At 44.7% G+C, this 22,660-nt stretch overlaps 1 protein-coding gene across 5 annotated transcripts; it reads left to right on the top strand.

Annotated features, from left to right (window-relative positions):
- The first annotated feature begins 713 nt into the window (after nucleotides 1-713).
- On the top strand, nucleotides 714-20,884 carry srrm2 (serine/arginine repetitive matrix 2). 5 transcript variants are annotated; one of them, XM_063472497.1, is made up of 14 exons: nucleotides 714-922; nucleotides 2,907-3,158; nucleotides 7,564-7,659; nucleotides 8,154-8,339; nucleotides 8,462-8,545; nucleotides 8,628-8,693; nucleotides 8,775-8,801; nucleotides 8,908-9,024; nucleotides 14,162-14,300; nucleotides 14,389-16,709; nucleotides 18,232-18,924; nucleotides 19,026-19,094; nucleotides 19,623-19,730; nucleotides 20,446-20,884. In XM_063472497.1, the coding sequence occupies exons 2-14, from the start codon at nucleotides 2,911-2,913 to the stop codon at nucleotides 20,498-20,500; spliced, it is 4,209 nt and encodes a 1,402-aa protein (XP_063328567.1). In that variant the 5' UTR covers nucleotides 714-922; nucleotides 2,907-2,910; the 3' UTR covers nucleotides 20,501-20,884. The 5 variants fall into 5 exon arrangements, with proteins under 5 accessions (XP_063328567.1, XP_063328568.1, XP_063328569.1 ...); XM_063472498.1 differs by having other exon boundaries at nucleotides 8,625-8,693; nucleotides 14,165-14,300; XM_063472499.1 differs by having other exon boundaries at nucleotides 8,625-8,693; nucleotides 14,392-16,709.
- Nucleotides 20,885-22,660: the final 1,776 nt, after the last annotated feature.

Below are 22,660 nucleotides of genomic sequence, written 5' to 3'. Positions count from 1 at the left end.
GCTGTAGAGAGAGAGAGCAGCATAGAATGATGTAGCTGTCATAGATGTCTCGTGGAGATCAAGGAGGGGAGGAGATAGAAGAAGAACATGCATAAACACCCCGTGCAGACGGAATAAGCTGTTCTTCCTCTAGTTTCAGTATCTGAAGATCTGGGATTGGGAATTCACAGTTGAAAATTACAGCAAAAAAACCCAAAAAACGCCAGCGCATCAAAGTGCAATACTGTGGACTCACAAATTGGATTTATATATTTTGGGGCCTTTTTTCTGCTTATTTTTGCTGGATCATAACGTCAAAGCATTTTTCTATTTCCTGCTGGATTGCAACTTCCAAGGATTTGGCTCCCTTCCCATTTGGATTTTATCGACACGGAACGGATGATGACGGATGTATCTGAAGGACTGCACCTGACCTGCAAGGCCACCCAGGCAAGCACGCCTTAAGAGGGAGCAGGATCGACATTCAGAGGACTATAAAGCTGGATAAGTCCCCCACTGGCTCCATCCAAGCTACGCAGTGCCTACTGGATGATACTCATAGGATCAGAGACTCGGACTTTGCAAACAGGCGGTTCCAGGCTTTCATGTATTGGGGATATTTAATGCTCAATATAATAGTTGACGACAGAACGGTGTTGTTTTTGTGAATATGGTTCTGTCTTTCAGAACCTGAACGCATCAGTCTTTATCCGCGCCTGCGTGCGTCTGACGTCACTGGGAGTCTCGTTCTTCCTGCGGTTGGAGATCAGAGGGGCTATCTGAAAGCTAACGGAGCTAGCAGCGTTTCTTTATCTCTGCATAGTTTAAAAGACACTGTTATTATAATCTGATTTCTGTGATTGTGTCATTGTAAGGGACCTTATTAACCGCCAAATTATCTCAGACGCCGTTTTCTCTTCGCCCCCGCCCGGAGAACAAGCTGGTACGTATCAAATACGTTAGCTATATTAGCTTCGCTGTGTGTTGAGAGGCCTTTAGAAACATGGCGTTAAATTCGCCAGTTGGTAAGGAACCCAAATGTCAGAGAAGCTGCATTTACTCCTTTAATTTATATATATATATATATATATTTATCTCTGCGTATCCCTTCGGTTCTGTTGGCGCTAGTCATCTTAAATGAGCTTAATTTAACAATCAGGCGCAACAGCAGGCCTGTTATGGCGCACGTGTTAGTGCGCCAAAAATTACTGTTAGCGGTAATAAATTCAGATCAAATGAAGAAGAATTCACGTTAAACACGAGCGGAGACGCACACCGACCCACACAGCGTGTGCTACCCGGTTCAGAGGCTGCTCCAGCCTTCGGTGAACCGAAGCTTCAAACAAACCCGTGTCAACAAAAAAACAAAAAGAGTGCGAGAGACGGATTTAATGATACACCTGTGACAGTCTGAGGCTTTAAACAGGTAGGACTAATAATCTTCAGGCACTGCCAGTTTTTTAACGTCTACCATTGCGTCGGAATATTTGGTTATTAGCAGCGAAAGCCTTTTATGAGAAAAGTTATAGTTGTCGAACCGTAACCACATCCTGCAAGACTTGTAAAAGTTCTCAGCTGCTGTTCAGGATCAGGGAGTTGTCGGCATAATTGTAGAAAAAAATACTGTCTGTACAGGTTTTTCTACTCCTACCATTTTATTTATTTATTTTTATTTATTTATTTTAAGCCGTATACTAGTGTTTCTATTTTTACCTAAATATTTTTGTTTGTTTGTTTTTTAATTTAGTTTGAAGTATTTTTAGATTTTTTTTAAAAATGTAATTCTACAATTATTATTTTTTTTAGTTTAATTTTGTTTTTACTTTGGATCTTTACTTGTACAGTACTTTATTCCACACACATTTTTTAAAATATTTAATTTTTTGATTTTTAACATTTTATATTTACCCTTAATTGCTTTTGCAGACTTTTATTTAAGCACAAATTTAAAAAAAAAAAAAAAAAAGTTACACATGTCCTTCAAGCACATTACAACAAAGCCAGAACATGGAAATGACATGACACACACAAAAGTTCTTATATAGCTCTTTTCTACTCTACATGAGCACTCAAAGCACGTTATACAGCAATCATATCATAGGGCTTTCTATACATTCAGGCTCCAAATGCATTAGAGAGCAACTTGCAGATCAGTATCTTGACTGTACAGTCTGTATACGGAGCAGCCAGTGATCAGCCCAACCAACCTTCCTAATAGTAGATGACATGGTGAACCCTGTTCTTTTGTAATTGTGAGAGGTAATGGCTCAAACATGGCACTGTGATGGTCCTCGGACAGCTTTGCAGACAGTAGTCTGCACATTATCTTGTTTGTGCTGCTGTTGGTCCACGAGTGATCCGTGAAGAAGAGCAGAGTTCCAGCATTCAAAGAGCTGAAATGAAACCAAGTGTTAAGAACAATAAACAGTGTCCTCTGCAGCCACTGTTTGTGTTTCTCTTTGCATATTTGTTGGTCTTCTGGCATTTGTGGGGAACTCCACTGTTGCTCCCTTCCCTGTTCCAACCCACTTTTCAACCAATCAGCATTTGATCTATTTGCATTTGTATTGGTCGGTGTGCGTAGAGTCTGCATACACGCGTTTCAAAGATTAAATCATTTATTTTTAGATATTGTAGTTTCTAACACTGACTTTTCAGATGCACGGAAAACACCAGGTGGCCTTTTTGAGACAGGAAACATTCATTCACATTAGTGTGGCAGTGAGTCTTTTTTTCTTTTTAATCTTCAGGTTATTATCTCCTTTCCTGAGCTCCATATTTGTTATTCAGTGTTCACCTGGACCTCACCAGCATATCAGGTCCTTTCAATGATCCTGATTGTTGTTTGTTTTGTTTTTTCTACTTATGTTTATTACGTTTTACTGCAGCTGATATCTGATGTTTAACCACTTGCTTCACGTCTTCAGAGCCATGTACAATGGGATTGGCCTGACGACTCCGCGCGGGAGTGGCACCAATGGCTACGTGCAGCGCAACCTATCGAGTCTGCGGGTCAAGCGGCCGCGGGATGAGCGCGGCGGCGAGCGGGATGAGAAGGACCGGGAGAGGCTGGAGAGCCAGCTAAACAGGCAGCCAAATGCCGACATCCTGGAGCACCAGCGGAAGAGGCAGCTGGAGGTGAAGTGTGCCGAGCTGCAGGACATGATGGAGGAGCAAGGGTAAATATGGTTATTGAACTTATTTTGTTATTGAATACATTGAATAAACCTGTCACATAGCCCAAATCTCTTAAACACATGAAACAGAAATTCCCACCCGACCGTATCGTATGCCTTTTCTGCATCAAGCCCAATGAGAACTGTTCCAGTTTTCCCTTTAAGTATCTGGTCAATAATATGAATGCTTCTGATATTATCGTGTGTTTGTCTGTTACCAATGAAGCCTGTTTGATCCTCCTCTATCAGCGTGGGCATCAATGTACTTAACCTCTTAGCCAAAATCGCGGCAAATAGTTTATAGTCTATATTTAACACGCTAATAGGTCTGTAACCTCTGGGGTCAGTTTTATCCTTCCCTGCTTTTGGTATGACAGAGATATACGCCTCCCGCCACGATGGTGGGAGCGCCCCCCCACTCAGAGTGTAATTTAAAGAGGCCTTTAATAGTGGGATTAAGGGTTCCCTCATCTGCCTATACCACTCTGGTGGGAATCCATCACATCCTGGGGCTTTAAAAATCTTGAGTTTTGAGATCCCAATGTTAATTTCTTCTGCTGATATTTCTCTGACGAGTTTTTCATTCTGCTACTTACCTATAAATGATAGATCTAAGCTGGATAAGAAATTCTGAATCTTATGCTCATCTGCTTAAGATTCAGTTGTGTGTATAGCTCAGCGTAATATTCTTCAAATGCTCTCTGAATTTCTTCGAGTTTATTAGTTATCTTATTTGTTTTTAAAATTTCGAACTTTATGAATAGTGTTCTCCTGTTGTTGCCTCCTGAGTCTCCATGATAATAGCCTAGCAGCTTTGGGTCCTGCCTCATAACACCGTTGTCTATTATATTTTAATTTTTTTTCAATTTCCTAACTTAAAATTTTGTGGATCTCCTGTTTAACCGGCCTCACCTGCTCCAATACCTGGGGGCACCTTGTAACGGTGTGCAGTTGTTCCAATTTTCCCAAATTTTCCTGCAAATCTGACAGCTTTTTTGCTCTCACCTTCTTTAGGACTGCACATTTTGCAATAATTTTACCCCTAAGGTATGCCTTAGCTGCATCCCATAAAATTGTAGGATTAACTGTTCCATTGTCATTGAGTTCTAAATATGTTTTTAACTCCTGACCCATTTCTCTTTTAAACGAGTCATTATTTAACAGACCTGTGTTAAGCCTCCATAAGGTGTTTTTGGGGCTAGCTTTAAACCCAATCTTCATAGTTAGTCCCTAATGATCAGATAAATCTCTCTGTCCTATTATACAATCCTTCACTCTGTGGAGATCTTTACTAAAAGTAAAAAAATAATCAATCCTCGAGTGCATGTCATGTCTCGCTGAATAAAATGTAAATTTGTGTTCATTTTTGTGTAAATATCTCCATATATCTATAAGCCCCAACTCAGATTAGGGCTGTGCGATATGACCAAAATCTCATATCCCGATATTAAGACATCTATCGTCCGATAACGATATAAATCACAAAAATGTAACATTTTCTGTAAATTCTGTGAATCTCGGGCAGCTCGACTTGCGTGAAGTGTTTCCAGCTGGGCGTCGCGTACATTTTTAGACATAGGTTGTAACGGCCGCCGTTTTCTTTATGAGTATTTATTACACAGCGTGCTGCGGGGAAAAGCCTGTTCTAACGTTCGAGTAAGGTTTATTTTTTAGCACCTGGCGGCTCTTTTTTGCTTCTCATCCGTAAACACTCTGCATCTTTCACGTGATTCAGTTTATTTTGGAAAGTCTCAACAGGATCTTGAGCTTTATTGTGAAAGGTTTATGTGGAACAAGCGGACATGCGGTGGTTTTACCGTCGTTGTTGCTAACGACAACGCATTAAAACAAGCGCTTGTCTGTCTGTAGTGTGGTTATATTAAATATAATAGAAAGAGAGAACTTTAAGAAATTAATATAGCCACTACAGTGACCATCAAAATAATGAAAAAATATTGCCATAAACAGTTTATTTTGCGACACCACGAAACAAACGATAGCGTAAAATGAAACGATAGACGTTTTTATATCGTCATCCGATATATATCGTTATATCGAACAGCCCTAACTCAGATAACATTGTTTTTACTTGTTTCTCTAATTTAGTTCCCCTCCGGTCTCGGTTAGTTGTATCCCATTTTGGATGGAGAAGTAAATTGAAATCTCCCGCACATATACATGTTCCAACACTTTCTGCGGCAATAAGACTGAATATCTCCTTAAAGAACCCTGTACTACTACCAGGGGGTGCATATATATTACACAATGTGACTTCTTCCTGTTCCACTTTCCCTTTCACCAACACAAATCTTCCCTCTTTATCTTTATGTTCTCCAGTAAACTCAAAACCAACCTGGTTCGGTATCAGAATGACCACTCCTCTTTTTTTCCCAGATCTATGTGAGGCATAATAAATATTTTTGAATCCCATTCTCTTCCACTTCTCATGCTCCTACTTTGATAGATGCGTTTCTTGCAGAAACGCAATATCACTTTGTTCCCTTTTTAGCTTTGAAACTATCTTACTCCTCTTAATGGGATTCTTTATACCATTTACATTCAAAGACAGTACCTTATAATACCGCATACATTCTATATATTTCCAACTTATCTTCCTGCACCAACATAGCAATACTCCCAGCCCTCAGAACACATAATAAACACACATGAACAAAGACAGAACTTGTCTTAACCAAACAAACCAGGTCTTCCATGAGAGAGGTTTGTTTTTTTCTCTTCTCAGTCTGGGGGGAAATGCCACAGTGTGGGGCCCCTCTCGTTTCCTATTTTAAAAGAAAAAGGGAAACAAAAAAACAAAAAACGTGAGTCACCTGCATCGGACCCTCAAAGGGGGATCGACGTGCCAAGTTCCATCACGGCCAGGGGAGGAGGCCATCCAACCATATACCCCCCTGTATTGATCAGCAGCCCGGTGCACCTGTCGTTCCATAGGTCTTATGTTCATCTTAACAGCGAAACGGGGTGGGCGGGGCAGCGGGTGTTACTCTTCATACCGACGTCCTCCGTGCGCTGGAAAACCTTCAGCTTTTCCCGTGCGCTCCCGCGTAGATCAGCTGTATTCCCGGCGCGTCGCGGCCCAACCACGCTCGGCGGTAGCATACTGCTGATCATCTCCGCCGTAATACCTTTGAGCTTTCTTGTGGCCACCGGTCCCACCGTGTATCCGGTCTTCTTAGATCCGCCGCAGCTTCCTCCGCGCTATTGTATAGGACCATTCCCGAGTCAAAATGAACCTGCATTTTGGCAAGCGGGGTCTGGAACCGGATGGCGTTTTCTTTAAGTACTTTTTTAACCGGGCCATACTCTTTTCTCTTCATTTGTATGTTTTCGGCATAGTCGTGATCAAAGAAAATCCGCTTCTCCTTTATATATACAGGCTTCTCTTCCATGCAGCACGTAGGATTTGTTCTTTAATATTGAACTTTAAGAAACGCACCACCGTTGATTGGGGGGGCGCCCCCGGCGGCGGCTGCGCTCCCAGCGCCCGGTGAGCTCTCTCTATCCCTAGGTTCTTCTCGCTGCCCACACCGTCCCCCAGCTCCGATATCATCATGCTTTCCACATACCTTAGCATGGAGGTGCCTTCTATGTTCTCAGGGATGCCATATATCCGTATGTTATTACGGCGTGAGCGCCCCTCCAAATCCGTAACCTTCTCTTGGAGCTGCCTCTGGTTATCCAGCAGCTGAACAATGGCATCCCTCACTCCAATGTCCCATTTCTCCTTCCCTACCATGTTTCTTTCCATTTCTTCCAGACGTTTCCCCACCTCCTCGATCCTGCTTGTGGCGGCGGTAACCTGTTGATTTATCTCGTGTGTTATCTCGCTCATTTGGGCTTTCATGTCCTCTTTCAAACTTGTTCTCACGAGCGATTGCTCCTGCCCTCCGCCACTACTTCACTCACCACCTGTCTGAGGGAGCCTAGCGCTGATGTTGAGGCCTCCTCCGCCATCTTCTCGCCCTCCTGCTCGGAGCGTGTTTCGTATGTCTTGCTCTCAAGTTGCGTTTCTAAGCTTCAGCCTGGGGCTCGTCCCTTCTTATTTTTATCTCCGCTCATTATTCTTGAGGGGAAAGTCACTTTTAATGGATTATATTCTTGAATTGCAGATTATTTTAGCTATTGATGCAGGAGCTCCTGTTTATGCTGCTACTCTCGCCACCATGACATCGGAAGTCCTCTCCAGCTTGTTCTTAAAACATTAACCAAGCTTTTTTTTTTTTTTTTTCTTTTTTTTTTTTCTCACAAAAATATTGAACCGTGTTTTTAGAAATATGTAGTCAATCCACCCAGATTGCTTCAGTGGGAGGAAGAAAGTACTGGTAGTGCAGTGTGCTGTTACACCGACTTCTGCATATTGCTAAATCTTCTTTGTTTGGACGCTCAGGTATTCTGCTGAGGAGATCGAGGAGAAGGTGAACAGTTTCCGCATGATGCTGCAGGAGAAGGAGGAGCCTGCACCCGCCTCCACTGAGAGACCAACGTAAGCATTTATGTCCTCATTAATAATAAAGAAATCACAAATTGATTCCTCGAAGCAACTTTGGTTGCCTGTTTTCTTTTGTTGGTTGCAAGAAACATATTTTTCTATAAACCAGCACCAGGCCTCGTACTTGCTGACCTCATATACAGTTTGCACGGAGGATAATCACACCTGTCAGTTTGTCATTTCTTTTGGTTCTTTACTTACCATCAGCTCATTTGACAGCAACAGGGTTGCAGCGGAAGGAATAAGGCTAAAATTGTCTTGTGTCCATTAATTTAAAAGAACGTCCAGTTAATTACATATGTAAAAACCCGCCATGTCTTAATATTAGAGCTACAGTGTGATGTTCAGGGGCACCAGCTCATTATTTGCAGAATTTACAGGAAGTTTTGTCTGCACGTGCTACCCAGGTGCCTAAACTCTGGAAAACAGCATGACAGAAACTTCTAATCCTTCAGAGCATGTTGTTGGGTTTTACTGTTTCTTCTCAGGGTGACAGAGACGCATGCCCTCGCTGCAGCCAACCAGCAGAAGAATGACCGCCTTCGCGCTGCTTTTGGCATCGCCAGCGATTACGTGGACGGATCGTCCTTCCACGCCGACCGCAAGGAGAAAGAGAAGGAGAAGAGGGAGCAGGAACGACTGGAGTGGGAGAGGCAACAGCAACAGAAATACACGTGAGGAGGACATAAAAACACCTTCAGAGCCTGAGTGCACATCAAATTAATGATTAATTAATAATGTTTTGATTATTATTTAGAGTCTGGTTTGTTTGTTTTTTGTTTTTTTTCTCTCTCAGGTTGCTGGAAGATTCAGATGAATCAGATTCTCCTCCAAAGAAGCGCAGTCGCAAGAAGAAAAAGAAAAACAAGAACAGAGACAGGTGAGACGATAAATGAGGGGAAAGCAGAAAAGGTTTTGGCTGCTGAGCGGGGGTCTGATGGTTTTATTTCTTCTCCAAGCAGCTCAGAGAGTCCCTCCCCATCACCTCACAGAGAGAAGAAGAAATCTAAAAAGAAGAAGAAGAAACGGTATTACACCATTTATTTTTTCATTCATATTCATTTATATCATACAGACTGTCACTGTTAACCTGAAAATCTGTTTTTCAGAGAGGTGTCAGAGGAGGAAGAAGACAGGTAGGTGTTTATCAGACTCTTGTACTTGACAGCCAATCAGCAGCGTTTGATTTTGTCGCTGTTTAAACAGCGTTGTGTCTAACTTTGTCCCTCGCCCTCTTTAAAGTTCCTCAGAGGAAAAAGAGATGGTGTCAAAGAAAAACAGAAAAAAGAGTGAAAGTGCGAGTCCTCCAAAAGCAAAGCCAGGACGAGGCAGGAGCGCTTCCTCCAGCTCTGCTCACAGGTATGACATTAAACAGGAGAGATGCAGGGCCAGCTTTGAGGAACTGGCTGTTCATAATTAACCTACTCTCTTACAGTGCCATGCGTTCTCAGTTTGACACCACTTATCTTCCCTACTGTATATCATTTGAGGGTTTTTTTCTAAGTTTTTTCTCATTTTTATCTTTTCGTTTTTGTCTTTTCAGAAAAACAAAAGCTTCGTTATTGTATTTGGTAAAATCGTGTCCTACTGGATCTAACCAACAAGGAATAGCTCTGTTTCATGTCACTCTGACCTCGACCCAATATGTGACATTCATGTTTTTAATTCCTAGTCATAAGGTCATGATCTCTTTTCCTTTTGACTTGATTCTGCGTCATGGATCATCACGAAGTATTGTTCTACATGACTACAGACTGAAAAATAGATAAGATAAGATCAAACTTTATTTATCCCTTGGGTGGGTTCCTCTGGGAAATTCGGTTTCCAAAAGCACAGCACCGACAAAAGTTACAGAGCGTGAGCAGAATATTATATATACACACATATATAAATACAGAGACATATATAAATAAAATATACGAAGGGGATAAATTAGAGCTGGGCGATATAAGAATTTTTCATATCACGATATGTTTTTTTTTTCATTTCAGGCGATAACGATATATATCACGATATAAGCCAAATAACTATATTTGTAAGATTTAAATGTGCCGTTGCTCACAAGTAAACTGTGAAATAATCAGCAGCTTGTTTTGATTTAAATATTTATTTCCCATAATAAGTTCAACAGGGTAGATGTACTTAAGGAACATGAGACTTTTTCAGATAAATAGGCAAATATTGCAAACTACACAAAAGGCAGCCGCTAAAGCGTTTAAGTTTCAAAATAGAACAAACAAAACAAACTACTAAATTGTCAATTCCACTTAGAAACAAAATATTAATTCTAAAAATAAATCTTTGTCTGTTCTTCTGTAAAACAAACTAACTTTTGTCAATATCAAATAAACTGAGAACTAAACGGGAATTCTCAATCTCTCCTTGTTGTATAGCTTAGCTTTTCAAACAGTTTTAAAATAAAGATGCTAACTGAACATTCTTCATATATATATATATATATATATTAAACTTTAGTCTGACAAAAGCCGAATGACGAATTAGCGCTTTCAGTCAGATATTGAGCATGCACCGGTTTATTGTATTTCCAGACTTGCTTTCGGCACAATTTACAGTGCGCGCTACTCTGTTTTTTGTCAGACTTGAAATAGCCGAAATACCTTCACACTACGGAACGTCTATGGCCCTTCCGTTCGACAATCTCTCCGGCATTGGAACCATCATCTGTTTTCTCTTCGGTAACCTCCGGTCACGCTCTCGGTTGATTTTTCTCTAGTCGGCAAACTCATTTCCTCCATTACCCGGGCGGCACGGCGGCTGGCTGCTTCCGAAACAAATACACATGTGCGGCTTGGCACTTGTGCTGTACGTAACAAGTCATGTGACGTGACGCTGCGGCTGTGATTGGTTCGGCTCTGCACTACTTAATTTGGATTGGCTGTTGTTTTTTTTTTTTTGTTGTTTTTTTTAAGAGAGCAAGCGAGATGAGGTCTATCGCAATAGTTTAATTTTTCTATCGAGAAAAAGTTATTTCGCAATACATATCGTTATCGTTCTATCGCCCAGCTCTAGGATAAATAGAATAAATAGGAATAAAACATAAAAATACAAGTGAATTGCACATTTCAAGTATTGAAGTCTATTGCACCGTTGACTATTAACAAAAGTATTGCACAAAAGGTATTGCACAGTGAAGTGAAGAGGCACTACAGCTTAGTTGTTCCCCCCTCCTTTGTCCTCCTGTCTCCCCTCCCTCTCCCCTCCAGAGAGGCGTTAAACAGTCTGATGGCGTGTGAGATAAAGGAGTTTTTAAGTCTGTTGGTTCTTGTCTTTGGGAGAAGCAACCTGTCACTGAACAGACTCCTCTGGTTGTTTATGGCCGTGTGCAGAGGATGCCCAGCATTGTCCATAATGTCCAGCAGTTTTTTTTAGTGTCCTTTTCTCTGCCACTGACACCAGAGTGTCCACTTTCATGCCGACCACAGAGCCAGCCTTCCTGATCAGTTTCTCCAGCCTGGATGAGACCTTCTTTGCTGTGCTACTCCCCCAGCACACTACAGCGTAGAAAAGTACTCCAGCAACCACTGACTGGTAAAACATCCTCAGGAGCTTCCTGCAGATGTTAAAAGACCTCAGCCTCCTGAGGAAGTACAGTCGGCTTTGGACTTTTTTATACAGGTGCTCTGTGTTGCATGACCAGTCCAGTTTGTTGTCCACCCACAGCCCGAGGTACTTGTACTTGTTGACCACCTCCACCTCCTCCCCCTCTATCTGAACTGGCAGTGGACCTTCTCTGGACCTCCCAAAGTCCACAACCAGTTCCTTAGTCTTTGAGGTGTTGAGTTGCAGGTGGTTTGTGTGACTCCATGCGACAAAGTTCCTCACCAGACTTCTGTACTCCTCTTCCTGATCATCCCAGATACACCCCATGATGGCTGTGTCGTCTGCAAACTTCTGAATGTGGCATAATTCAGAGTTGTAGCAGAAGTCAGAGGTGAAGAGGGGACAGCACAGTTCCCTGTGGTGCTCCTGTGCTGCTGACCACAGTGTCCGATGTGATGTTCTTCAGCCTGACGTACTGTGGCCTGTCAGTGAGGTAGTCGGAGATCCAAGCGACCAGGCAGGGGTCCACCTCCATCCTGTTCAGTTTTTTCTGAAGCATACAGGGCCGGATGGTATTAAAGGCACTGGAAAAGTCAAGAAACAGGATCCTGACCGTGCCTTTTCCCCCATCCAGGTGTGAGTGGGCTCTATGCAGGAGGTACAGGATGGCATCCTCCACTCCGACACCCACCTTGTATGCGAACTGTAGTGGGTCCTGGGCATGTTGTACCTGTGGTCGGAGGAGGTTGAGGAAGAGCCGCTCTAGAGTCTTCATAAGATGTGACGTCAGTGCCACCGGTCAGAAGTCATTCAGCTCATTGGGCCGGTTCCTTTTGGGGACCGGGACGATGCAGGATGTCTTCCATAGGGCGGGCACTCTCCCCAGTCGCAGACTGAGATTGAAGACTCGTTGTAGCGGCTCCCCAAGTTCAGCAGCACACGCCTTTAGCATCCTGGTTCACACCTTGTCTGGGCCTGCTGCCTTTCTGGGGCGAAGCTTCCTCAGTTGTCTCCTGACCTGATCCACTGTGACACTGGGAGATGATTGGGAGGAGGGGGGGGAAGAAGATGTCTTGCTGCTGAGAGAGGGATTGGAGGAGGGGGGTGTCATAGTGTCAGGAAGGGGGAGAAGCGAGGGAGGTAGGAGAGTGGGGAGAGGGCTCTGTAGTAAAGGTGAGGGTGGGGGGGTTGTGGGCTGGTCAAACCTGTTGAAGAAGTTGTTGAGTTCGTTTGCCTTCTCCACAGTCCCCCCCACTGTGCCTTTCTTGGTGTTGTGGCCTGTGATGGTTTTCACACCATTCCAGACCTCCCTCATATTGTTCCTCTCCAACTTCTGCTCCACCTTCCTCCTGTAGGTGTCCTTTGCTTCCCTCAGGCAGCGTTTCACCTCCTGCTGTGCTGCTTTCATCTCCTCCTTCACTTTGCTCCTGAAAGCTTCTTCTTCATGTTGAGGACAGCTTTGACTTCCTGTGTTACCCACGGTTTGTTATTAGGATAACACCGTACCGTCTTAGCAGGGGCGACCGTGTCCACACAAAAGTTGAGGTAGTCTGTCAGACAGTGTGTCGCCCCCTCTATGTCCTCACCATGTGGGCTCAGAAGCACATCCCAGTCTGTGGTGTCATAGCAGTCTCTCAGAGCATCCTCCTTTTCTGGGGTCCATCTCCTGATGGAGCGCGTTGTGACAGGCTGCCTTTGGACGAGGGGTGTGTATTGTGGCTGTAGGTAAACCAGGTTGTGGTCTGACTTCCCTAGTGGGGGGAGGGGGGTGGCTCTGTATGCATCTCTCACATTGGCATACAGTAGGTCAATTGTCCTGTTGCTCCTTGTGGGACAATTCACAAACTGATGAAAAGCAGCCAGAGTAGAATCCAGTGTGGTATGATTAAAGTCTCCAGATATAATAATGAAAGCCTCTGGGTTTTGTGTCTGAAGTCTTGCTGTGACTGTGTGTATTTTCTCACAGGCAGCTGCTGCGTCGGCCCTCGGAGGGATGTAAACACACACACAGATCACATGACTGAACTCCCGAGGTAGATAATATGGCCACAAGCTAACAGCTAGCAGCTCCAGGTCCGGACGGCATACCGAAACTTTAACGGAGACGTGTCCAGGGTTGCAGTATCTGTTGTTAACGTAGACAATGAGTCCCCCACCTCTGCTTTTCCCGCTGGCCTGCGTGTCCCTATCGGCTCTCACGGATGTGAAACCGCATAGGTCTACGTTAGCCTGTGGCGTTAGCTCGGTTAGCCACGTCTCCGTGAAGATAAACAAACTGCACTCACGGTATAGTCGGTGGTTGTTCAGAGCACGCAGTTCGTCCATTTTATTCTGTAGCGAGTTCACGTTGCCCATTATCACTGTCGGGATTGATGGTTTGAATCGCCTCCGGTGATCCGCTTTCCTCGCTCCAGCCTTGCAGCCTCTGTAGCTCCTCTTTATCTCAGCCGGGATGTTGTGTCGCATGCCGGTCTGTCCCTTTGTTCTTAGTGCCAGCAGCGCCGCTCTCGAATAGATGAAGGAGCTGGTTCCAGAAGTTTTAAAAAGTGCATTATCCATCTTGTATCGCTATATCTAAGACGTATAAGTAGAGTAACTAGAGGAAGGTGAAATAAAGTTTGAAAGCCTAGTCTAAAAAAAAGTTAAAGTTAAGAAAAGGTGCGGTGTTGCAGAGCTACTTGGAAAGGCTGCCGTCTCTCCAGCGCCATCTTGATAAAAGATAAAAGGAACAGATGGGGGGAGAGATCATGTTTTTTGCTTATAGTTTCTCAGAAATGTGAGGATGTGAAGGCTTTTTTTTGCCATGTCACAGTAAACTGGATAGAAAGTTTTACAGACAAAGCAATACGTCAGTGAATCCCTTAATGTTAAAAACAGCTTTGACATTTTGGATCAAATTGTTAATTATTACATATCCCCCCCCCCCTTACATTAGCAGCAGCCCATCTCCGGCGCCACCAGGATCACGTCAACAGGACCAGACTGGAAGAAACGTTGTTGAAGGTAGAAAGGGCAGCTCTCCAGACAGGAGGAGACGAGGCTATGAGGAGCAGAGCCTAGAACAGGGCGAACGGGTAAGGCTGAGCGTGTGTGGTCACTAATACTATTTAAATATTGATCGACACCTTAAAGTGACGGAAACACTATTTTCATGTCATCTAGAAGAAGCCCAATCTTGAGAGGGAAAAAGAGCGACCAAGCGAGATGGAGAGGACCTCCTCCAAGAGGAGACACGACTACTCATCCCCTTCTCCCCCACCACAGCTGGCAAAAGCCACAGAGAGAGAGAGAGGAAGGAGGTCCAGGAGCAAGCAGAAGGAGAGTGAGAAAGGGAGGCGCTCCAGAAGCAGAGAAGTGCAGAAAAGAAGGCGTTCCCAGAGTGTGGAGATCATGGAGAAGAGGAGGCGCTCGAGGAGTGTAGAGATGGAGAAGAGGAGGCGCTCGAGGAGTGTAGAGATGGAGAAGAGGAGGCGCTCGAGGAGTGTAGAGATGGAGAAGAGGAGGCGCTCGAGGAGTGTAGAGATGGAGAAGAGGAGGCGCTCAAGAAGCTTAGAAAATGAGAGGGAAAGATCACGACGTTCAAGAAGCAAGGAGAAGGAGAGAAATAGGCGCTCCAGAAGCAGAGACATACAGAGGGGGAGACGATCGAGGAGTCGGGAGATGGAGAGGGGGAGACGATCGAGGAGTCGGGAGATGGAGAGGGGGAGACGATCGAGGAGTCGGGACATGGAGAGGGGGAGACGATCGAGGAGTCGGGACATGGAGAGGGGGAGACGATCGAGGAGTCGGGACATGGAAAGGAACAGAGGGCAGCATTCAAGAATAAGAGACACAGAGAGGGTAAGGAGATCAAGGAGTCGAGAGATGGAAAGGGGGAGACGATCAAGGAGCAGAGAAAATGAGGGGGAGAGAAGTAAGCGCTCCAGAAGCAGAGACATGGAGAGGGGAAGATCAGCGAGTCCAGAGATGGAGAGAGGGAGGCGTTCAAGGAGCAGAGAACAGCGGGACAAAGGAAAGGAGAGCATCCCTCAGAGGACAAGACATGATTCCTCCTCATCCCCTTCCCCTTCCCCTCTGAAACAGGAAACCAGGATGGAAAGGAGCAAAGACGGAAATAAACTGGACAAAAAGTCAAGACATGACTCCTCCTCCACGCCTTCGCCTCCCCCTGAAAAAGAGAGAACAAGGAGGGAGAGGAGTAGAGAGAGGGAGCGCAGAACTAATGATCTGCAGTCAACAGTGCCAAACGAAAGGGATAACAGGAAGGATGCAAGGAGACTTGCGAGGGAGACGCCTCCTCGCCAGCAGAGAAATGACAGGAAGAGGGACGGACAACCATCCCGTGACTCCTTGTCACCTGCTTCCCACTCACCTGTCACCAATGGACGTCAGAGGGAAAAGGAGAACGACAGGAGAGGAGAAACAGACAGAGAGTGCAACAAGGAGAAGGACCGGCATCTGAACAAGCAGAGGGAAGAAGACAGAGTCCAGGAAGGCAAGATGAAGCGGGACAAGGTTCGATTGTCCTCAGAAAGCAGGCGAGATGAATCGAGGCCTGCCGAGAAGGCGGTGAGTGAAAGACCGGAGGTGAAGCAGAGGGAGAAGGAGAAGCCTGCTGAGAAACGGGAGAGCAGTAGCAGTAGCAGCAGCAGTAGTAGTAGCGGCAGCAATAGCAGCAGCGACAGTGACAGTGATAGCTCCTCATCTTCTTCGTCATCTTCCTCCTCCTCCTCGTCCTCATCCTCTGAAGATGAGGGCAAGTCAAAAAAGGCTGGATCCCCACAGAGGGAGAAGGACGGCCTAGGAAAAGCTGCACTGTCCGCCATCGGGATTGCAGTCCAGAGACATTTAGCCAATGGTAAACAGCAAAGCTCAGCCTCTGAACGCCACACACCCAAAAGCTCCCAGAGGGAGAGAGGAGGAGGAGCAGGGGGAAGAGATGCACCCGAGAGGGAAAGACTGCCTCAAAGAGCTCCGACAGAGGAGTGCTCACGCCGCACCAAAGGTCAGGAACGCTACAGCCCCACACAGATGGACAGTCCCAGCCCACCTCCTTCCCCACCCAGCAGAGCAGACACCAGAGGAGGCAGGAGATATTCTCCCTCTGAGGCTGATGGTGGGAGGGGGAGAGCAGAGGTGAAGGCTGGGGAAAAGGAGAGAGGGAGGGACAAAGACGCAACCAGGGGGGCCACAAGGTCTAGCCCCTTTGCCCGGAGGTCACGCTCTCCACCCCAGAGGAAAGCTACCGTCTCACCCCCCCGTCGCACTCCACCCAGGCAGTATCAGGACCCCCCAGCCCGGTCCAGAAGAGTTTCTCCACCTCCTCCAGCCTGGTCAGACCGAGACAGGGACAGGCAGAGGCAGAGGGACAGAGACCGGGAGAGGGAGCGGGATAGGGTCATCAGGAGGACCAGGTCCAGAAGTCCAAGGAGACGTAGCAGGTCCACTTCAAGAGGTCTAAGAAGACGAAGCCCCCCCAACAGGTAAGAGACAAGCCTACATGTAAGTGTGCAGGGTCTGCAGGGCAGTGTTGTGTCATGAGGCAACATCCATATTCTCTTATGTTAATGAATAGGGATGTCACCATCTTATGTTTTATTGTATATTTTTTCTGTGACTGTGCTTGAGCTTGTCTAAGTGCAATACACGGCTACAGCATGCATAAAATAAAAAAGAGTTCCAGTTGTCGGTCACAGAAGGGAAAAATTGTATGAAGTAAATCTTGAGTAGGTAACAGATCACATGATGAATATTTAGGGGGCAAATTTACAACCACAGTTCCCCGATAGTTGGGACGCTGAATAAAATGTAATTAAAACAATGCAATGATTTGCAAATATCAAACTGATTCACAATAGAACAAATATCAAATGTTTAAGCTGTGGACATGTGCCGTTTTAGGAGAAATGTTGCGAATGTGATGGCAGCTGCATTTCTCTGAATAGTTGTGACATTCTGAATCAGTTTTTACCAAAGATGCAGATGAACTAATGTGATCTCTGTGTTTCCTAAACATCGTTGCCTAAATGAAAAACTTATTACTTAAACTCAAGGTTTAATTTCTTTCGGTCTTCTTCTTTCCTAATATTAGTGAGTTTGCAGTGCTGGTGATCAGGTAGTGATGGGGGGAAAATGATGGACAGAGCTGGCACACCTAAACCTTTAAGTGAGGGTGTGTCGGAAACACGTGGCAGAGGCCTGGGTCTATGAGCTCTTCAAGGGTGGGTGCTGCAGGACCTGCGGCCGCAAGGTGGTTGTTCCCTGTTGCGGTAGTAATCCACGATACCAGATGGTGGGCACTGGAGGTGAAGAGATCCATCAAGCTAATGGAGTCCTATTGGACTTAGTTAGCCTGGGGTGAGGTCACTGAGGCAGCTAACAACTCCTTGGTTTCTGGACCTCTGGGGTGGGTAAAGTTTTCCCCTGAGTTCCTGAAAGCTCTAGATGTTGTAGGGCTGTCCTGGTTGACATGCCTCTACAAAGTCACATCTCGGGTGGTGTCTCTGGATTGCCATGGGGCCGTAGCCAGCTGGCAGGAGGCCTCCAGTTTGGCCTCAGATTCTCAACTCTGGTTTTTGCAGATGATGCTGTTAGGCTGGCTTCAGCTCACCTCCAGCTCGCATTGCAGCAGGTCACAGCTAAGTGTAAGCGAGGATGTCTCCTGGGCGAGGTGTTTTAGGCATGTCCTGTCAGACGAAGGCCCTGGGGCAGACCCAGACCACGCTGGAGAGATTACCTCTGTCTGCTGGCCTAAAAACACCTCGGTCCTGTCCTGATGTATGAACATCAGATCAGCCCCCTCTAATATTAATTAGGGTTCTGAACTCTTGTATGTACTAACATGTCATTATAAATAAAAACTTATAAACTTCCATTTGAAGTAAACTAATCTGACATCATTGTGCTTTTCTGTTTAGTGAATTGTGTGGCGATCCAATGATGATTTCTGCCATGCTGACTCTGTGCAGAGTAACAGAGTAAAGTCAAATCTTTTTTCCCCCCCAGGCCTCGGCGGTCTCCGTCTCCACAGCGGCGAAGGAGGACAAGTCGCTCGCTCTCACGTGAAAGAGAAAGGGAGAGGGAACGTGAGAGGGTCAGGAGGAGGGAGCTCGAGCAGGAGCGAGAAAGGGAGAAGGAAAAAGAAAACCTGCAGCCAAAAGATGTTCCCCAACCCCGCAGGTCTTCTTCCTCGTCATCATCTTCTTCCAGCTCCTCTTCTTCCTCTGCGTCCTCACAGTCACCTCCGCCAGAGAGGAAAGACAGCAGAGGACCATCAGAGAGGGAAAGGAGGGCAGATCAGCAGGACGAGAGGAGGGAGCAGAAAAGCCGACCCTCTTCCTCACAGGGCCCTTCTAGAGACTCTTCTCATGCTCCACCCTCAGGTGGGAGAGGCTCACAGTCGGATTCTCGCCGCTCTGAAGTGACCCCGCAAAGATCTCTGGGGAGCAGCCAACCAGACGGCAAGCAGCCGCACCAGGGTCAAAGCGGAAAGCGGTCGCCGCCAGCCAGCCGCCAGCCACCCGAACGAACAGGCAGAAGCGAGAACGCTGTAAACGGGAAGGAGGCAGAGATGAAGAGCAGCCGGAGCAGCAGCTCCAGCTCCTCTTCATCTTCTTCCTCCTCTTCTTCCTCCTCCTCCTCCTCATCATCTTCGTCCTCTTCAGACAGCTCAGATTCTGAAGCCGAGCAGGAGAATGGGTGAGCAGACTGATAATCTGAGCTTTGGGATGGTGGAGTTAACTGTGCCGTGTCCGTCACACCATTAATGAACTAAGACTGTTTTCTTTTCTCTCCAACAGGAAGGCAGCCAAATCTAAGAGCTCTGCTTCCTCTTCCTCTGACAACGAGAAGGAAGCAAAGAAGAGAAGGTAAGAAGGGAGGACCACACAAAAACTAGCGACTGTTTAATACCTTCACCACAGCAACGACACATTTATGCCAGTGCTTGAAGTGAAAGTCTCCGGAAAGATGGAAAGAAAGAAACACTCATATAGGAGTAGAACAAGTGGAAACAGGAAGTTGCAAAATAGTTTGTTGTTGTTTGTGTTTTTAATCATCAGTTGTGACATCACTTTGGGCAACAGTGGCGAGCTGGCAGCTAGCTTAAAGATTTCATGAAAAATATCACACTGGTCCTGTAAAATGTTAAACTACATTAACAGGCAGATAAAATGAACTGTTGCCCAATTAATGTTTTTTTTTTTTTGTTTGTTTTTTTTGTCCTGTGTAGTCACCACTTCTCTGGAAGTTATCATTGTTTATTCTAGATTTTCTCGATACTCGCTGAGCCGTTAGGCGAGTAGCGGCCTGTTTCAGATTTAATGGTTACAGTGATGTTTTCTTATACCGAGGTTGCAGTGCGGTAGTCTGATGACAGATTTGTGTTTTGCTCGCAGCCCCATCAGGCCTCAGCGGGTGCCGGCTGATTCGCTGAGAGATTCTCGCTCCCTCAGTTACTCTCCTCCCCGACACGTAAGACCAGTGGCGTCCTCACCGAGCCGCAGGTCTGTAACCACCCAGGGACATTTGAACTTTACATAGAGCGACAGCAGCCTGTGGTGTCGTTTATTCATTTTGGTTGGTTTTACAGAATTAGAAAAAATAATTTCTGGAGTAAATTTTAAATGTATTTTTTAAATGATGCTGAATCTAAAATATATTGAGAGCCTGCTGTGATTACATATACATGTCCTGATGACTTCAGCAGGCTTATATCTGAATAGAATTATTAAAAAATACACAAGTTGTTAGTTTTAGTGCTGTTTAGTGAGATGTGCAGCAGTAAGTAATGCAGGGCGAAAAGACCGGGAGATTTGCTACAAGTGGAGACCAAACTTTGAAGCCCTTTGAAACCCTTCAGAGGGCTGTTTCAGACCCCCGGGCCATGTGTTTGACACACCTGCCATAAACTGTAAAACAAATAGGAATGAACACATCACCACTTCCTGTCAGGGTACAAAAATGAAGACGGAACATCTCAAATTTAACCTCCCTGTTCATATATGCAGATGTATCTACAGAAGCTGATCCTTTTTTTTATCTAATGCACCTGTTTCACATTAGCTGCGGGCTGTTGTGAAACGATTTTGTATGAATAAAGGTTTATTTATATTAAAGTGGAGTAGTAGTGGAAAAAGGTTTGGAAATGACTGTTTTTTTTGTTTGTTTTTTTTGTTTGTTTGTTTGGTTGGTTTTTTTTGTTAAACTCTTTCCTGGTAGAAGCAGCAACAGACGGTCACCGAACCAATCATTGAGCAGCAGACGAAGGAAATGAGCCAACAGCAGACGCCTCCCTTCTTCTTCTGTGGTGTTTGAACTGGACTACAACACAAACTCCAGAGCCAGCAGTCAGCAGATCTGCGTCACCGGGAGGTCTCCAGTGTTAGTGTTTCTTTTTGTTTTTCTTTTTTTTTTAAGCAGCGATGGCTCGAGGCTGGCGTGTATATCTCTTTTTATGAGCTCAGTAAAAACTTCACACAGTTAAGTAAAGCGTAACTCTAGCACTGTTCCTCTGTACCTGTACTCTGTTGCGTTTCACCTGTAGATATGAGCTGTCTGTATTTTGGTTATCATGTGAGTTCCATTTAATGTGAGCGGAAACTGAAACGTGGTTAATTTCTTTGTTGCAAATGATTAATAATAATAATAAAAGGCAATTGTACATTTTATTTGTCTGGGAGTTTTCTGTTGCTGTGCTTTGTGTCACACTTTAAAGCAGGGGTCTCGAACTCCAGGCCTCGAGGGCCGGTGTCCTGCAGGTTTTAGATCTCACCCTGGGTCAACACACCTGAATCAAATGATTAGTTCATTACCAGCCCTCTGGAGAACTTCAAGACATGTTGAGGAAGTCATTTAGTCATTTGAATCAGCTGTGTTGGATCAAGGACACATCTAAAACCTGCAGGACACCGGCCCTTGAGGCCTGGAGTTCGAGACCCCTGCTTTAAAGGTACTTTTGTAGTTTTTCTGCAATTTGTGACTTCAACTTTAACCACTGGGGGGCAGTGTTTGAGCAGCAGGTGTGTTGCTGTTCTTTAAACCTTTAACACCATTTTCTCAACAGGCCTGGCTTCTGCTGGAAATAAGAATGTGTTTAACAGCTCACTCGGTCTAATAAAGGTTACATCGACTCACTGCGACATCTTGGTATGAGAAGTAAAACTGAGCATTATTTCAACTTGCATTTCTTAACAGTAAAAAGATGTTTTGAAACTTCCTAGCAGTCACGTTCTGTTAATGCCTAGTGTTAAAGAGGAAATGCACCTTTAAGTAGCAGTAATCGAGGTTTCAAAATGTTGTTGTAGTGCAGAGAATTACTTCAGTTTGCTTCTTTTGACTGAACAATTTAAATGTTTTTGTCCTCTTATTCAGAAACTGTAACAAGCAATTTTCATATATTAATCATAGTTTTTAATTTCCTAAGATTAAATTTAAATCTTTAAATGTAAAAGTATTTGTACTGTAGTAACAGATTTAATTTAAAAAAAATGCAGCGCACATTTATTTTTATGGTGGTGTCTGTAAACATACTGTCATAATTGCTCATTCAATTTTCACTACAATTGTTCTATAAAAAGCCACAAAAGTCTTTTTATACTTTTATCATGAATAAAAACAGGAGCTGAGCAGTTGTTGCTCCGTAAAGCTTTAGCAATCTGTTTTCCTGTAAAAACAAAAAAGTCATGTTCATTCAGTTGAGTTTCACTTCATGTTTCCTTCTTGTTGCCCACGCCCCAGAGTTTGAGAACCACTACAGCACAGTTTAATAAAATGATGGTAACTGTAAGTGTCATTGAGCAGTTAGATTGTATAATTACCCCAGGTTTTCCTGGAAAAACGAGTGACTCGTTTTATGAATGCAGTAATTTTAAAAACGACAATCAAGGCCGCTTTCTGCCTGCTGTGCACAGATGATTCACCAGTGGAGCAATAAAACGCCAAAGGCAACACGGTGTGTTCACGCATTTTTACGTTTCTCACATAGTGACAGCAGACCAGCCTCTCACTCCAAAACATGAGCTCAGCTGAAGCTGCAAGCTACTGAAAATTACAAGTGTGAAAAAACAAACGTTTAACACAAAGTATTAAGTGAGTAACAAGTGTAATGTTACAAAATAAAAGCTTGGAGCTCTGAATTTCAAAATAGAGTTTTGCAAGAGGATACTGTTACAAATCATTTACAGATATAGGGTCACATGTGGGTCACCCGGCTGATTTATTTCCTGCAGTCGTTTGTGACATTTTTCCTTTGGTTTCATTTCTTAAGCAGCATTTTAAATATCTGTAGAATTTCTTGTGAAATACCTTTTTGTTGGTAAAAAGTGATCTGCCAACGGAAATCTTGGTGTGACCGGACATAAGCGCAAGCTGCTGTTGTAATACTAAAACTGGTGACACGCCATCGTTCAGTGTGTGTTTCTCACTACTTTAACTT

The sequence above is a fragment of the Pelmatolapia mariae genome, linkage group LG4, assembly GCF_036321145.2.
Source record: "Pelmatolapia mariae isolate MD_Pm_ZW linkage group LG4, Pm_UMD_F_2, whole genome shotgun sequence".
NCBI lineage: Eukaryota > Metazoa > Chordata > Actinopteri > Cichliformes > Cichlidae > Pelmatolapia > Pelmatolapia mariae.
Note: the sequence above shows the minus strand (reverse complement) of the source record. Positions and strands in the feature narration are given on the sequence as shown.

Bases quoted from the DNA above. Each gene is read 5' to 3' on its own strand.
- srrm2 (XM_063472496.1), top strand. From the start codon at position 2,911: ATGTACAATGGGATTGGCCTGACGACTCCGCGCGGGAGTGGCACCAAT. The intron at 8,546-8,624 runs GTGAGACGATAA...TTCTTCTCCAAG, and splicing joins AAAAACAAGAACAGAGACAG to CAGCTCAGAGAGTCCCTCCC. The intron at 8,694-8,774 runs GTATTACACCAT...TCTGTTTTTCAG, and splicing joins AAAAAGAAGAAGAAGAAACG to AGAGGTGTCAGAGGAGGAAG.